Source organism: Protopterus annectens, chromosome 7.part1 (assembly GCF_019279795.1).
Source record: "Protopterus annectens isolate FY-2018-M chromosome 7.part1, PAN1.0, whole genome shotgun sequence".
NCBI classification, from domain to species: Eukaryota; Metazoa; Chordata; order Ceratodontiformes; family Protopteridae; genus Protopterus; species Protopterus annectens.
Window position 1 is genome coordinate 370,525,654 of NC_056740.1, and position 17,752 is coordinate 370,543,405.

Consider the following 17,752-nt stretch of genomic DNA (forward strand, 5'->3'; position numbering starts at 1 on the left):
ATCATAACAGCTATCGTTGTTAGGTTATCTCACCAAGCTTATTGAGGGATTAAGAGATTTGTTATCTATTCATGTTTTGTTCCTTTTTCTGGGTATGCTTTAATTTAGTGTGATGCCCTATTTCACTTGTAGCCCTATACTGCTTCAGTCCTTTTTTATACTAATGTGACTATGTGTGGTATAACAATCAAGTACTGCAAATGACATAATCCCTGTGGGTCTACCCTTATTTTTGTAGCCTGTTTCTGTTTAAATGTTTTGCTGACCTGTTCTTGTTTCTCCCTCTCTTTCCCATGTATACAGCTTTCCATCCCTTTATACTGTACTGTGCATCACAAAGACTTCCTGCCCAGAGAACAAGGACCCCTTACAATCAAAACCTGCCACATTTACCTAATCTATGGCAGCTCAGAGTCCTAGCACCAAAGGGAGCAATGAAGTATGTGTTATATAAAATAGGTGTTTGATAGTTCTTTTTTAAATATCCACAACTGTATTTCATAAACTATCTAACCAGATGCCCAGCAGCCAGGCCCCTTTCAATCTTTAGCAACTAAATCTTCTCCTCCTTGCATAGCCTCCTGTATCTAATAACCTGAGACTCCTACCCCTATTTCCTCACTATTTCTCTAACACCAGCCACTTCTGCTGCAATTTACTTTACTCCCCTAGGTTGCTACCTTCACTAAGTGTATTTCCCAACCTTCTTACCCTATCTCTCTACCAGCTGAACTTAAACTACAGCAGTGCTGTAAGAGATTACATCTGCATCTCCCCTGTCATTCACCCTTCCTCACAAGGGCCCCTGGGATCCCTTATTCTAGTCCTCCTTCGAGGTTTCTTCTTACCTGATAGTATCATCATAGGAATTAGCAATCCATTGATTGTTCTCTCTGAACTCACATTCTTATTTGTCTGATCCTGCTCCATTTGCCCTGCGGGCTCCCTTCACTCCCCTACCCTACCCCAAATTCCCAACCACCCCAGTGCTCCTAGCCTTATACCTCTCTTGCCACTCCCACATCCCCTTTATCCAATCTCAACCCATATCTCATTATAGGTATTCCCACCATACTACATCACTCCTCCCACTTCATAACATACCTCACCTATTCACTCTCTACTTTCAACTTCTTCATTACAATGCCTATTTCACCCATATCAGCATACCTCAAACCCCTACTCCTTTTCTCAATTCTTCCTTTCATTTTCTTTCCCTATATCCTAACTGCCTATGAACATCTTAGCTACTCTAATTTCCACCAGCCCTCTAAACAAACATCCCTACCAGCTTTATCATCCACTCTTAAACACATCAACATAACATTCACAACCAGCTGTCTCCTCCCAAAGTATCATAGAGTTATCCATATTACCTATAAACACTACCAAGTCAAGAGAACCCATAACATATTGAATCTTTCTCTAATTCACACATATAGACTACACCTACACCTCCTACTGGATGGTGACATTCATCCCAATCCTGGCCCTATCAATAATAGTCCTGCTAACCCAATTAGACCCTCTTCTTCTTCCTTTCACACCCCTACAAGGCCTCCTAACTCCCTATTCATAGCTCACCTAAATATACAAAGTGTAAATAATAAAGTGACTCACCTTCATGCTCTACTGGATGTACATGACTTTGACATCCTATGCCTAACCAAAACATGGTTAAGACCAGCAACCCTAGACTATGAAATCACCCCTCCAGGATATAGTATTTTAAGATTGGATCACCTTAACAAGAAAGGTGGGGATGTAGCCTTAATGTATAAAGCAGGGCTCCAAGTTACTCTACTAGATACTCACCCACCATCTGATACCAATACTGAAATTCTTATCACTAAGCTACAACTAAATACTTGTAAATCCATCAACATTATATGCTGATATCTTCCTCCAGGTAATAACATCACCTCCCTAGAAAATATCCTTAGCTGGCTTTCCACTAACTATCCACAAGAAACCATACTGCTAGGTGACTTTAATATAGACTGGAATACCTGTAATACTGATAACCCAACTAACCATATAAACTTACATGGCTTCTCCCAAACTATAACCTCACCCACCAAAATCCATAAACCTACCAATAAAGAAAGCACCTTAGATTGGATTCTAATAAATACTCAGTCCCCAAGATATATGTCAGGCATCCTGCCAGACGACATTAGTGAACACTCACTAACTTATATAATTAGACAAAAGAGTAATATTCCCTACCCTTCAACTTTTAGAACTACTTGCTCCAATAAACATTTTAACCCTGAACACTTCCAAAATGAACTTATTGTGTGCAGTTGGTCACCCCTAAAACACCTTCAGCTAGAGGAAGCAGTAGCATACTTCAGTTCTAAGTTACTAGAAATCTTGAACTACCATGCCCCTTCTTGTACTCTTAGGAACAGAACAAAAACTGCTCTATGGCTTACAAAGGAAACTAAGCAAAACATTCTACTAAGAAACAAATTTTGGGCCAAATGGCGTACTTCTAAAGACCCATCTGATCATTTAAAATGTAAACAGCTTAGAAATTCTATTAAAGCATCAATACTAGTAGATAAAAGAAACTTCTACTTTCAACTTCAACAGACCAATCAACATAGACCGGAGAAATTCTGGTCAGGTATCAATAGACTCCTACATCCAAGCAACTCTAAGACACCAACCCCATCAGGAATTGTCCAAGAGACCCCCAAACAAATTGCTGATACCTTTAATATCTTCTTTACTGAAGCCATCCAGTCACTTGCTAACTTTCTACCTCCTGTATCCTCTAATCTGCCCTCCTCCTCAACTAACTCACCACCTACTTTCCAACTACAACCTGTGCCTACATCCCTCATCTGTACCCTTCTTCAAAAACTCAAAACCTTCTACCCCCTCCGCTGACCTCTTACCTGCTAAATATGTGCAAATAGCAGCTAAAGTTATAGCTTACCCTATTTCAATCCTAATAATAGAACCATAACAGAAGGTACCATCTCATCCATCTGGAAAGTCTCCCATATAATCTCCCTACACAAAGGTGGCAACTCAACAGAACTTTCTAACTTCTGTCCAATTGCCATTCTCTCTCCCATAGTTAAAATCATGGAAAAATGCATCCACAGTCAACTGTTAGACCACCTTCTCCAAAACAGACTATTAGCTAGCTCTCAGTATGGCTTTAGACCTTTCCATACCACCACTACTGCCCTCTGATCATTTTCTGACCACATTAACAAAAAATGTAACAATAACACCCTGTCCTCTGCAATCTTTATTGATCTCTCAAAAGCATTCAACATGGTTAACCATGAGCTACTGTTGAATATTCTTAAGTCCCTCTCACTTGATACTCAAGCACTACAGTGGTTCAAGTCCTACTTAGATAACAGGCAACAGGCAGTGCTTTGGGATAACAGTCTATCCACACACCTTCCTGTCACCCTTGATGTACCCCAAGGTTCTATTTTGGATCCTCTTCTATTCTCCATATTTATAAACAATCTAACTATAAGTATCCCACAAGCTACATGCATGCAATACGCAGACGACTCCACAATAATATGCTCAGCTACAGGTCCATCTGAACTGCAGTCTCTCACCCAAAATGTCTTTGAACTAGTAGAAGAATGTTTTTTTACAGCGTTGTCTTCTCCTTAACCACAAAAAGACTAAACTATTGCTCTTTACTCCTACACAAAAGTCCACCCCAATTGACTTCATTATCAAATCTAATAATGGCATAGTCATATCTCCTGACACCACCACTAAACTCTTAGGAGTAACTATTGACCACAACTTTAACTATGATACTCATATCAACACCACAATAAAATCAGTTAACTGAAAACTAGGCTCCCTCTAAAAAAGTAAACCCTTCCTTACTCCCATAGCTAGAACTACTATTGCCCACACCCACCTTATCTCAACTCTCTTTTATGCCTCTCCTATATACACAAATCTATCTAAAAGCAACCTCAACAAGCTGGCAATCTCCTACAATAACATTGCCAGATTTGCTACTGGCTCCCCTTTCAGACCCCTTTCAGAACCCACCACTGCCAAAATCTGAAACAACTGGGTTGGCTGGAACTGCATAATCAAATTCTGTTCCACCAACTGATTATTGCCCATAAAACCCTTCATCATCCAGGTAACACACTAATTCTCATGAGTCTAATCAGCCCACATAAAAATCTCACAAACCTACGCAAAGCAAATAATCTACTGGTATCTAGACAAAAAAACAACAAAAAAGCAGGATATTCCCTTTTCTCTAACACTGCGGGAAAAAGCTGGAACCTACTTCCTGTTGAACTCATGTCTCTTTCTTCAACTGCACTATTCAAAAAGAAACTCAAATTATACCTTAGAACCCACTGGCTATGTACTTGTAGTAACCCTGACTAAGATTTCTCTTCCTGTTATCCTAGGTTATAGCACTAATTACTACTCACTTTATAGGTACTTTAAGACCACTACCTTCTGAGTTAGATTTATTGCACCCATGAAAGACTGTGTGGACATGTCACTGCCTAATAGATGAGTCACTGCCCTTAACTAATTCTCCCAGTCTTGTTTATAACTATTCTCTTCTCCTGTGCCATATTTATAACTTTGATTTGGGAATTCCCCCACATCCTACTGAATACCCTTTTCTTCTACTATTGTTTGGTCAAAAGACTTTTGGCTTTTCCCTGTTAGGGGTCACCATAGCGGAACACCGGTCCATTCATGATTGGCAGTGGATTTTTAAGGTGCCGAGTTGCCAGCCCGATGCCCAACCTTCAACGAAGGCACGCCCATTTACGCTCACACCTACCTGCATGTCTTTAATGTCACTTGACCGTGGGGAGGACATGCAGACTCCACACAGAAGGCACTCCAGCCGAGAATTGAATGTGAGAACCCCTTGCTGTGAGGCAACAATGCATTGTTTGGTCAAAAAAAAACAATTAAGGAATTTTCTATTTTGTTTTACTATTATCTATCACGAATGCTAAGTTACCATGTAACACCTGCTTTGTCTGACAAGTGAACTGTAACTGACATTGTAATGTTCTGTTTGTTCTTGTTTTTTATGTGCAGCTTTTCTTCCCAGGCCTCCACTGAAAATGGACATATATCCAGTTAGACTAGCCCGGTCAACAAATGTAAAATAAATAAATAAATAAAATAGTGGCTTCTGTAATAATGTAAGTAGCTTCATAAGCTGCAATGCTTCCAATGTGGATTTACCCAAAATTTTCCAAAGATGCAGGCCTACATGATGTAATCCCATTTCCCAGGAGAGCTTGATAATCACACAGCCCTGGATATTAACAAGCAGATGTGTATGAATAGCAGCCAAACACAATCTGTAGCAATTCAGTCCATGTTACAGCTGGCAAATGTTATGTGTGGCATCTCTGCGGGTGTCATCATGTGTATAACAGAGCTCTGTCATTAAGAGATTAATAAAGACATGAGGAATATGGAGGCATATGCCACTGCAATGAACACATCTCTGCAGATGACTCTGGCATGACTGCTGAGAGTAGCCATGGTGAGCCCCAGGCATAATCCCAGTGCAAATATATACTTGACCTTCACAGGGTAAAGGAAGCAGAAATTCATGACACCACTCTCCAGCACACTTGACAAGTATCCATGCCCAGATCATGAAGTGACAACCCTGTTCTATCCCAAGAGGACACCAGTCCCATCACCACAAAATATGTTCCCACATACAGTTCACCTAGTTCTACTTCTCCCTCGGGGGCCATTTTTGCCCTTATATGAACAGATGACAATCCATTTCACACCACCCGTGATATATCGGAACCACCTCCTCCATGTGTGCCAAGTGTCTGACCATGGTTGTATGCAAAGGCTAGTGGTAAGGTGTCCACTGCCACCTGAACAAATAATGATGATAGTTTTTATTCATATAGATTAGATCTGCTCTTTGGAACTAGAATTACATTTGACACTCTCCATGTTGCTTAAACCAAATTCAGTCATGTTTTTCTGCAGATCAGATACATCCCAGGTAGCTAATTATATTAATACTACTAGCAAAAAACAGAGGTAAGGCTCCAGGCTATACAAACATTTATTATAAAACACAGGACACAAGCACTTTCAGCAAATAAGCTTTCTGTATATTATATTTTAAGTATAATATGTTTTAAAAAATTTTAATTGAAATAATTGCATTATTAGTATAAATAGAGATGCAAGTACCTTATGTTAGTACACCTGAAGAAGCCTATTTGGTGAAACTGCTTGTGTCCTGTGTTTTATAAAAAACATTTGTATAGCCTGGAGCCTTACCTCTGTTTTTTGCTGGTTTTATAAATTTTATCTTTGCTTTGAGGTACCTGGTCATTGTTGGATTCCTTTTGCTTAATATTAATACTACTGTTTATAGTTTTCGGTAATGACATATCATTTTTAAGTAGTCTCTTTTATGTAAGTGTGAAAAATATCTATGGCTTCAAAGAGCTTTGTCTGATAGCAAATGGACATGTTATCTTCAAAAATGCAAGGTACTATGGGAAATGTACACCCCCCCCATTCCCTCATATACAGGGATTTGTACCTCCACACCTTCTTGAGTATGCATATATACATCTACATCAAAGCACTTTTGTTTCTGTTGGACAAAGAGGACTAAGAAGAGACAGAAAAGTGTGTGCTTGACAGAGAAAGAGAGAGAAATCAGCATGCATAAAAGACAGTTCAATAAAATTATCTTGTAAAATGTCTTTTATTAGTAAAACAGGGTAAATATAAAGCCAATACATCCATTTTCTCACGCAACTAATATGTAAACTCAGAAACTGCGGTTGTCTGTTTTATTGTTTTATTTACTTATCACCCTCTGGCGACTTAGGTAATCATACTAGGCTATGGTCCACTTATAGAGTAGTGGAGAAAACTGCTACATGTCTTATTAACAAGACCTTTTTTACCCTCTGGAGGTAGCATTTTAGAAGCCTTAGACTTTTTCACATAGTACGACTTTTTTTATTTGTTAACTTGGTAAGCCTACTGGACACATATCCCTTTCAGGAATAACCTGGGGGCACTGTCTGATTAAGTGACTCACTCAGAATCACACTGTCATACAGCTAGGGTTACCAAATGTCCCACTTTGTGAGGGACAGTCCCTCTTTGGGTAGTTGTATCCTGAAAAAAAAATCGAAAAACTGGCAAATGCCGAGATTTTAGGACAAAAATGGGACAACAGTGTTTCCTAAGTTTTCTTTAATAGTTGCATAAAACAGTTATTTTTATCTCAAACACACTATTTCTGCATGCCAGTTCATGATTCTTCATTCCACACAATATGCTTGCCCAGTGGTTTCTGATTCATATTTCTGCATATACTACAAAGTTCATGCCCTTAAAAGACACCTGTTAAATACAATGAAGCCATATATCCCAACAAGTACTTCTTAAACATGAGAACAGGATATCCTGTTTATTTTGACATTTTTAATCCTGTAAGGAAGTTGGCATAGTTTATTGATATCAGCCATTTCACATTGCATTTACCACAATTGGTCACTAGGTGGCACTCCATGGCCCGTGTGTATAAGGGAATAATGTCTCATTCGATTCTTCACTAAGCTGAAGTCTTTCAAGCTTACTCTTGTTTTGGTAAGGACAGAATGCTCTCACGTTCATGATTCATCGTAAATCCTTACTTTTGACTTATCTGCCCCACATGCACCAAAATACACTTTTGATAACTTGTTTTTGCTTCAGAAAAAAAAACTTCTGCAGTGGAATAGAAATTCACATTTTGATTAAAAAAAAAATGCTCTCATCTGGTAAATTGGGGGACTGACACAATGGTTAAGGTGTTTAGTTTATACACACAGGGTCAGTGTTTGAGTTTCAAATGGAGTAATTGGCTAAGCTTAAAATGGCCCACAATGGCAGTTAGCCTAGTACTAACCTATGCATTTCACTGGGCAGGTGACATTGTTTCTTTAAGCCCAGGCCTTACACATTCATTCCTCTGTATAAGTAGGCTTATTTCTGCTCAACCAGCTCCTTGTTTTGGATGAATTCTGGAGTTAATTTCTCTTTGTATTGTCTCCTCCAGATGTGAATCTAGAGACATTTGCATGTAACAGATTTAGTATAAAGAAATTGCACCAAAGTAGGTACCTGTTAACAATTTTTATTCTCTTCAGTGGTAATTACAATAACCTGGTAACCAACTTTTGTAGTGTAGAATGTCTTCAATACAGGTTTCTCTGTTTCATATTAAAAACTTGGAAATAAAGTCAATCACAGTTGAGGTAGGACTTGTCTTAATCAACGTCACCAGCAAATTCAAAAGCTACGTCACCTCTTTAGTTAATCCATAGGTCAATAGTACAAAATTCAAATATACGTATAAAAATGTATATTGAGGCAGAGTATACATTAGCCCTTGACAAATGCAATAAAAACAAAACAACTGGTACACGGTGCAAGAAATCACCCAGGAAACAGCTGAAAAATAAAGGAAAACAAGAAAAAAATACAGTACCACAAACCTTTCTGATTTCAGCAATATTATTAAATGACAAGATCATTTTATTTAAATGCTATTTTCCCAGAGATTTCTGTAAACCAGAAAAAAAATTCATGAGCTGAAAGCATTACTTCATACTTGAAATTAGGGGTGTAGCCAGGCATATACCATGTAAATAAGTGTACATATTACTGTTTGAAGGGTAAAACATTTAGAGCACTAAGGAAGTGTAAATCCAGTCTTCAACTTTATAAATGAAATAAAAAGTATACTAATGAGCCATCACAGAAAAGGGCAAGACAGTGTTTCACTGGGTAAGGTTTCTGCTTTGTAGCACTGGGATTTGGGATCTAGTTCTAAGCTGCATCACTACATAGGATTTGGGATCTAGTTCTAAGCTGCATCACTGCATGGGATTTGGGTCCATTTCTAAGCTGCATCACTGCATGGGATTTGGGATCTAGTTCTAAGCTGCATCACTGCATGGGATTTGGCCTCTAGTTCTAAGCTGCATGACTGTGTGGGATTTGGGACCCGTTTCTAAACTGTCACTACATGACATTTGGCTCCATTTCTAAGCTGCATCACTGTATTTACTCTTGCCAAAAAGGTTTCAAGAAAGATGACATTGCTTACCTGGTTAGCAAATTAATAAATTAAACAATAAATATACAATAAATGTGTCTTTGGTAATGTATGCCTGTTATTAATAACTATTCAGTGGGCTCTTGTTTAAATATTTTACTATATGTCTGATATCTTTAATTACATATTTAGACTATTTGCTACTGAAGAGGGGTAGTTTTTTTTTCAGGATAACAACATCGTAACTTGGTGTGCAAATCTGAAATTTCTGGCTATACCCCTATTTGAAATTCTCACTATCACATCTCATTAGCAGTAACCAACAATGAACAATAACATGTTGCAGACATCAGGTATACACCGAGACCTCTTCCCTTTCTAAACCCCAAATGTGCCAGTGCTCATAGTCTATATTTAATGCTATTGCATTCTTTTCCATTTAATCCATTTTCTGAGGTATGCATCCAGTCATTGCGATAAGTTCAGGCCAGCCTTCGTATTTATTGACAGTGCCGTTATTTTTGATGTACTGCAAATTATAAACAGAATACAGTGAGTTAGCAGGTACATAAAAAATACAGAATATAAAATGATTTGCTTGCATGTTGTGTGGTATGATATGAAACTTGAAATGCAAAAATTACACTTCCATACAGTACATACTTGATGGGCTGATATGCATGTAAAGTAGCAAGTTCCATAGTGCTGTTACAGAGCTGCATAAAAATTCAGAATTGGCACTACAGAATGCTTCTCAAGCTATATCTCATTTTATCTCATTTTACCAAGTCATCTGCTACCTGTTTCTTCAAAATTCTGCTGTGGGTAAAATCAAATAAAGAAACATATAGTGAATAACACAAAGCACTTCAATTACTGATCATACTTTTGTATTTTGGCATGAACCCTGTGCTACCTCATTGTTCATTTTTCTTTCAGTTCTACAGAAACAGATAGTATTCATACATTGTAGAAAATGCTTCAGGTCATGACTGCAAGCTGAAGTAAACATGAAGTAAAATATCAGTAAAAATCCCAGCATCCAGTTCCAGAATTCAGGAAAACAAATCAGACATTTTCTAAAATAATTGTTTTAAGAAAAATGATGCTAGAATGCAAATTTCACTGCTACAGAATCATTATAACTGTGATAAAATACAATTATATCACACTTACCATAACTGTAGATGTTTGAGTTGATCAATGTTGTAGTACTGATTCTTGGCTCTTACTGCCATGCAGAAGCCTCCAACTGGCCCAATTTCCAGAGTCTTTACTTCATCCCCAGCCAATGGGCATCTGAATACTGACATTCAGATGTTAGGCCATAAGAGGGCATCCATTGACGCCATCTTCAGGTCTAAATATGATGTGAGAGCAGTGTGATGTCTTAGGATAGCAATAGCACAATCCTTTCAGAAGTCATGATTTTAATCAGGTATAAAGGTAAGATTTAACCTTTAGTATGTAGTGGAAACAAAAAAATGGGATGAATGTGGTTAAGGAATATCCTCTGGACAAGGCTTATCCTCTGGGATGTAGTAGTGGCCAGCAGATAGAGGGGTTGGAGGGTGGGAGTTTGTACTACAACATTGATCTACTCGAATACCTATAAGTATGTAAGTGTGACACAACTGTACTATTTTCTTCATAGTCAATGTGTTGCAGTGATCATTCTTAGCAATATTCCCAAAGCTGCAAGTGAGAGAGGGGCAGGTTTTCTGTCTCCTGAGAAAGCAGATTCTGTAAGATAGCAGTAGCAAACTCTGTCCTGGCTCCGAAAGTACTAGCTAAATGGTAATGTTTAGTAAAGGTGTGGATAGATGTCCAAGTGGTACCTTCCGGAGTAGCCTGAGTAAGGACTCCCTTAAAGAAGACAGTAATGGCTACACTGTGTCTGGTGGAGTGACCACTGATAAAGGCTGGTGAGGGTTGCCATGGCGGGAAACACAGAAACTGAAGAAATTGGCTTTCTATTTGGAAACAATCTGCTTGAAAACTGGACTGCCTTCTTTGGCCTCCAAAAAGGCTACTAGCAATTGATCCTCCTTATTTGTGGACTTAGTCCTGCCTAGGTAATTGTTAGAGTTAGGGGATTTTCAGTAAATTCACTATAGTACATTTAGGTAGAATAAGGCCTGAAAATATGTATGCATTCAGTTTCAGAGAAAGACAGTTTATTACAGAGGAAAGATAAGCATGAAATGTGCTGAAAATACAAAAATACAGAATGTTCTTTTCTCAAGGGAAAGATAAAATCTTGCCAGCTACAGAATGTTCCTTAATGGAATACTAGATAAAGCACATGCAAGACCAGGCTTGGAAACCAAGGTAACCAAGGCTAACAAGGCATGTAAAGCATTACAGGGTTCTGGTATTATTAAAATATACTGCAGATACAGTTAGGGAAGTCAGTTAGCTAGTCTGACCTGACATACAGAAAAGATTAAATATCCAGCATTTTAGAAAGGAAGCTACAATAGAGACACTCAAGCCTGAGTACAGAAGACAGGTCAAACAAAGACTGTTTTAGTTTACATTATTTAGAACAATCAGAATATACATGAAGAAACTTTGGATATATTTAGCAGCACTGTTATTACTAACCAGCATCCCTACATTTCTACAAACTGTTACTGTTTATCAGCACTGTTAATGAAAACAGTATTTGGATATTCTGAACATCTAATAAAGCCTTATTAAATGAACTACAGTTTTTAGAGAATTCATTCTGAAAAATACACAAGACGTGGCCCATAAAGGAGAGACTGGCACCTGTTCAGCATGAGCTTGGGTAATTAACTGATAAAGACTTTTGTTCCAGTCTCATTTCAGTTGTTTCCAGTTAATTCCAGTATAGTACAGTCAGAATCAATTCTTTCAATGGCGAGTCACTATGAATGGGGCAAAACAGTTAAAGTGAATCCCAAAACCCCCATACCAACCTTGCATCAGCAGTCAGATCACGTGTGTTCTACAGAAATATCTACAGAAGAGCAGCGTTTTGTTCAACTACATGTGTTTTACAGAGTGATTTACAGGAAAAGTGTTTCCTTTAGTGGAACTTTATAAAGCAGTCACATTACAGGTACCAGTGTTCATTCGACATTTCTTCAAACTTCAACAGATGGAGCTGCAGTGAGTAACCCTTTCAAGTACAGTTTCAAGTGCGGCAGCCAGCTTAACACTTTTTCCAGTCTATCAGTAACTACAGCAAATGTTTTACAACAGTCTTTTCAGCAGCACACCAGTATTTTTCCATAACTTTAGACTGTGAACTCTATACAGAATAAGCCAGAAATTATGGCATTATGGTTTTGCATTACAGAGCAGACCTTTTGGTAAAACAACACCAATATTCCAGATGTAAACTTTATACAGAAAACAGACAGAGCAGACAACCTCTGCAGTTAAAGTGCACAGCACCAGTGTTTACTTCAGAAAACAGCCTCAAAGAACCTCAACAGACCAGCACTAAATCAACAAACATCAGCAGTGTTCCATCAGAACATAAAAGACATTAGCCAGTTACAAACTGTCAAGTTTCCAGTATGACGTCACACAGCCAAGAAGCAAGAAAAATGTTAAAAAGCTGCAGATTACAGGGCACATTCTTCAAGAATCATAAAAGACTTTATATTTTATTTTATTTATTTATTTATTTTATTTATTTCACATTTGTTAACCGGGTTATTCCAACTGAGTTTGCAAACAAGCCCATTTTTAGTGGAGACCTGAGGGGAAAAGCCCATATTTGCATATGCATTTTTAGTTAATAATTCAAAAAAGTTTAAATTCATCAGTAAAAATCATTTCTATACCTGTTATATAAGCATGTCAAGTAATACTTCTACAGTTAGTACATCAGTAAATGTTTGGTTTAAAGTTAAAAACTGGGCAAAGCAATCTAAAAAACTGTTCCAGAAATGTTCTTTTAAAGTTAAAGGTTATTAGTTCAGGAATGTTAAATATTTCAAAATGCAAAAGGGTTAAATCACAGAATCAGACTACAGCAAAGCATTCACATAACGTGTCAGCTTCTATCAGTACGGCTTCAGACTTAAATAACACAAATTCTTGTGTAAATGCTAGAGCACATGTAATTCAACATACAGAGTTATATTGCAGTACAATTTCAAATGCAAATGTTCAGAATGTAATAAATTCTTGTTTACCTGTAATTCAAAATACAGAATTAAGTTGCAGCATTAAACCCACAGATGTCAACACAGTCAATGTACATAAAATGCAGGCAATGTCTCAAGTTCACATTACTTCACCTAGTTTCATATTTCAGAAGTAAGTGCAAATATTGTACTGATGGGGGGATAAGAGGGATCAGAGTGCAGATTTTGGTAAAGTAAATTACACCATAAATAAAAAACAGACTTCAATGCAATGTAAAATTGCTACTAATTCAGAACAAAATAAAGAAAAAATGTATTCCATAGCTATCTGTGAAGGGTGTGGCAGTCCAGTATCAAACCAGAGCATTTATCTGTCTTCTGAGGAAGTCTAAAGTATTTAGATGAAAGCGCTTAACCAATTATTATTTTAATAAAGTATTAGTACAATTTCTATAAAGTTGCCGTTTCACCTATTTTTTATAGTGGTTCATGGTGAACTCGTTAGCTATTATACTGTGGATTTTGTTGCTCGCGAGTTCTTTGTTTGGATGCATTTATCTGTCATTGTTTAAGGTTAAAAGAAATGACAATATTTTAGTGTTTACAGGAAAATTAGGGAATAATGTACTGATTAATACAGACAAGTCAACTTCAGTTACAAACAGACCTTTATTAGAGGACACAAATGCAGTCTTGACTGGATTTAAAGGGTCAAAGATTACAGCAGCTAACAGTTCAATGTGTAACAGCTCTGTACTAGGAATGGACATGTCGTCAGAGTTATATGTTGTTTTAGACTTTAGTAACATTTTATGGAAAAATAAAAATGCTACAGAATGTACAGTAGTGCACACAGATGACACGTAAGAATTTGCATGCAGTAGTTGGTGCAAATGTACAGATTTTAAAGAATTGGTTATGACAGAAACATGCAGAGTTATGGGTTAAAGATAAAATAAATTCTAGTTCAGCTGACACAGTTAAAGTGCTCAGAAAGACATATTGAGTGTGGCCAGTTAGAAAAAAGGGTAACCATATACATCTATGTCTTGTAGGCTATACCAGAAATGACAGTCAAGTTAATTTACAAAATAAAGGGCTTACAGCTACAGATTTAGCAAATTAATTTTTTGTGTTATTGTTTTGTTTAGCAGTTATTAGTTAAGAGCTTTGTATTAAAGTGTTGCAATGCATAAACACTATCTTAATACAGACAAAGACAAAAAAAGATTCACAAATATTAAATGTTTTGTTAGTTTACAGAATGTAAAAGTCAATGCTACATTGTAAAAGTGACAGTACAGTCAAGAGTTCAAATCCTATGCATAAAAACAGCACATCATAAATATTATGTGTTAATAAAGCCACAGATTCAACTCTTATGTTATGACTTCCAGAATCAGATCAGTTTAAATCTGGTAATAAATGTATTTATGTAATCAGTTTAAGATTGCATATATTTCATACAGAAATTGCAGTTTACCAAGCACAAGAGATCATATAACAGCCAGCTTAGCAAACTGAATTAAGGGCAGTACTGTATGTCATAAGGCAGTATGGTAAAGATCAATTTAATGCATTTACAGTTTTTACTAGTTATCCAAGAAAACTGTAGACGGCAATGATAAATTCTTGCAGCATTCAATAGTACTGAAAAGTTAAATTATGTCAGCTAAAGAAATGGTTAGGGTGAGACAGTGGGTGGTTTCACTCACAGAACATTATGTTAAAATCTGAGGGTCATGAGAGTAAATGTAAAAAGTTCAACAATTCATAGGTTCATAGGTTCATAGGTTCATACTAGGCTATCTGCCCGAGGGCATTTACAAGCCTAGCCCATAGTTTTGTGGCTTACGCCACCCCTTTAGTATGGGGAATTATACCCATTATTTTGCTGTGCCTCTGTTGAGCAGTGACACTGAGGTAATCCCTGGGGTATATCTGCGATCTCCCATCCATTGGTCAAGATTTATCTTGAACAAGGCCAGCGAGGTGCTCTGCCTCACATATACCGGGATTTTATTCCACAGCATAGGGAGTCTTTGGGTGATGAATCTATCCCTCCAGCACGTCCTATTAATAGCCGGTCGAGGTTTAAGTCTCCGCCCTTGTGACTCTGACAGATCTAGATTTTTGAGGTGAAGCATATTCATCAAATCTGGGTTTGACATGGCCTTGTATGTTAGGCAAAGGTCACCTCTGAGCAAGCGGTAAGCGACTGAATAGAGCTGGAGTTCTTTCAGTCGGGCAGCATAGGACAGATGTTTGAGACCCTTTATCCTTTTGGTGAGGAACTTTGTGGCCTCTCCAGCTGCTGCAAGTGTCGGGTCAGATACATTCGAATGGGGCATTGTACTCAATCATTGGTCTGATGAGTGATGAGTATAGGGAGACTATGACCTACCTTGATCTAGATGAGAAATCCTTCATGATAAGGTGGGCAATGTAGAAGGTCTTCCTAACTACTTTAGCTACATGGGTGTCGAATGACAGACTACTATCAACCTGGGTCCCCAGGTCCCTGATAACTTCTTCTGTGCTCAGTGGATTGCCACCTATTTGGTAGCTAGGGGTAACCTTGTTTTTCCAAGGGTATGACTATGCATTTTTGGCATTTAACTTTAGGCCATGGCTCTGGCACCAGTTATCCGTTTCTGTGAGACCCTTCTGAAGGATATCTGTGTCAGATGTGTTTTCTACTATGGCACCCAGTTTGCAGTCATCTGCAAACTTTGTCAGCCATAACTCTCCTGTGTTTGCTTGTACTTGGAAAAGTAGATGCCAAACAAGAGTGGGCCCAGGACTGAGCCCTGTGGTACACCACTTGTGACAGGCTTTGAGTCTGACATGGCGCCAGCAACTCTGACCCTGTGGGTTCTGTCACTCAGCCAGTTTGCAACCCATCTTGTGATGTATGGGTTAACATTTAAGCTGATGAGTTTTTCAATGATACCCGAGTGGGGTATTGTATCAAGGCCTTCGCCAGATCGAGGTAGGCTGTATGGACTGCCTTTCCTCATCAATGGCTTTGGTGACTGTTTCAAAAAGTCAACCAAGTTTAGAAGGCATGATCTGCCTTTGACAAAGCCAAACTGGGTTGGATCCAAAGTCTGCAAATTCCCTATGTCTTTATTTATGAGGTCCATTATGATCCTCTCCATGGCTTTGCAGATAAGGCTTGTCAAGCTAATGGGCCGGTAATTTCCAGGGTCGGTGGAGACACCGCCTTTGTGAAGTGGGACCACAGTTGCAGTGCGCCACTCCCTGGGTACGTATCCAGAGGTAAGACTATGATTAAACAGCTGTCCTAGCTGTGGGTTTAATTCCTCGTTGAGTTCGTGGAGCACACAGCCGGGGACACCATCAGGTCCCATGGATGCTGTGTTTTTTGCTTTGGAGAGAGCAGTTCTCACTTGGGCGTTGGAGATGTTTGGGGGGCTGCAATCGCTTGGTTAATTAAGATTAATTTTATACAGGTGCAGAAATGCACAGTGTTAAATTACTACTTTAGTTTTATTTAAGGTTATGACAAGTTATGACAAGAAAAAACAATGTCACTGAAATTTCAGTTTAATTTAATAATAAAGTTACAGCCTTTCCATGTCACTTTTATATATTTCACACCTGCAAGAGTTTATTAGCAGTAAATGTTTGTTTCATGCAGAAGAATGTAAATAAAGTTAGGGCAACAAGCAATGTTATCAGTTTATAATTGTTAAAGATGCAAATGTTATTTTAAGGGCCTGATACTAAATACAATCAAGAACTTTAGCCACCCAACCTTGTACAAGAGATGAAAAGAAGTGGTTTAAAAGGCCTAATCTATAAAAAGGACACTCGACATTAAAACAGGACTTCCTTCACCTCATCAGTGACTGGGACAATGCAGAATAAAATCTGGCAAAATTTGTGGTGCAGAAGTTGATTGTCTATGTTTTTCTTTCGGTTTTTCCCAGTTAGGGGTCGCCATAGCAGAATTCTGGTCCACTAATGATTGGCAGTAGATTTTTATGGTGTCGAGGTGCCAGCCCGATGCCCAACCTTCAACGAAGGCATGCCCATTCATGCATGTCTTTCAAATGCCACTCGACCACGGGGAGGACATGCAGACTCCACACAGAAGGCACTCCAGCCGAGAATCGAATGGGAGAACCTCTTGCTGTGATGTGACAATGCTACTGCTGCACCACCGCGGCTTCCAGAAGTTGACTGTCTATGTGTTTCAGTTATTTCTTCAATGTTTAGAGTTAAAATGTGTGAGTTAAAGCAAGTATGTATGTTTTCTGTTCTATAACAGTACTAGTTTTGGTTTATGTTTTCATCTATGTTCAGGCAATACTGAAAAAATATATTAATAGTTTAGTGTCCAGAATATAACAATAACAGATTTTAGTTTATTTTTTTATATGTGTTCAGGTAACACTGTCAAAATGTTTTCATGTTTTCAAACAATTGTACAACAGTACTAGTTTTCAGTTTATCTATGTTCAGATAATACTGACAGGAAAAGGTACTAATAGTTTGGTTTTCA

The 17,752-nt window shown here is 38.0% G+C and overlaps 1 protein-coding gene across 3 annotated transcripts in view; it reads right to left on the reverse strand.

Annotated features, from left to right (window-relative positions):
* Positions 1 to 8,154: 8,154 nt before the first annotated feature.
* FAM3D (FAM3 metabolism regulating signaling molecule D) overlaps positions 8,155 to 17,752 on the reverse strand; it is a 713,044-nt gene continuing 703,446 nt past the window's right edge. For all 3 annotated transcript variants that reach the window (XM_044078817.1, XM_044078815.1, XM_044078816.1), the window contains one exon: positions 8,155 to 9,623. In XM_044078817.1, coding sequence (XP_043934752.1) covers positions 9,534 to 9,623 — 90 coding nt within the window. In that variant the 3' untranslated portion in view covers positions 8,155 to 9,533. The remainder of the gene's footprint in view (positions 9,624 to 17,752) is intronic.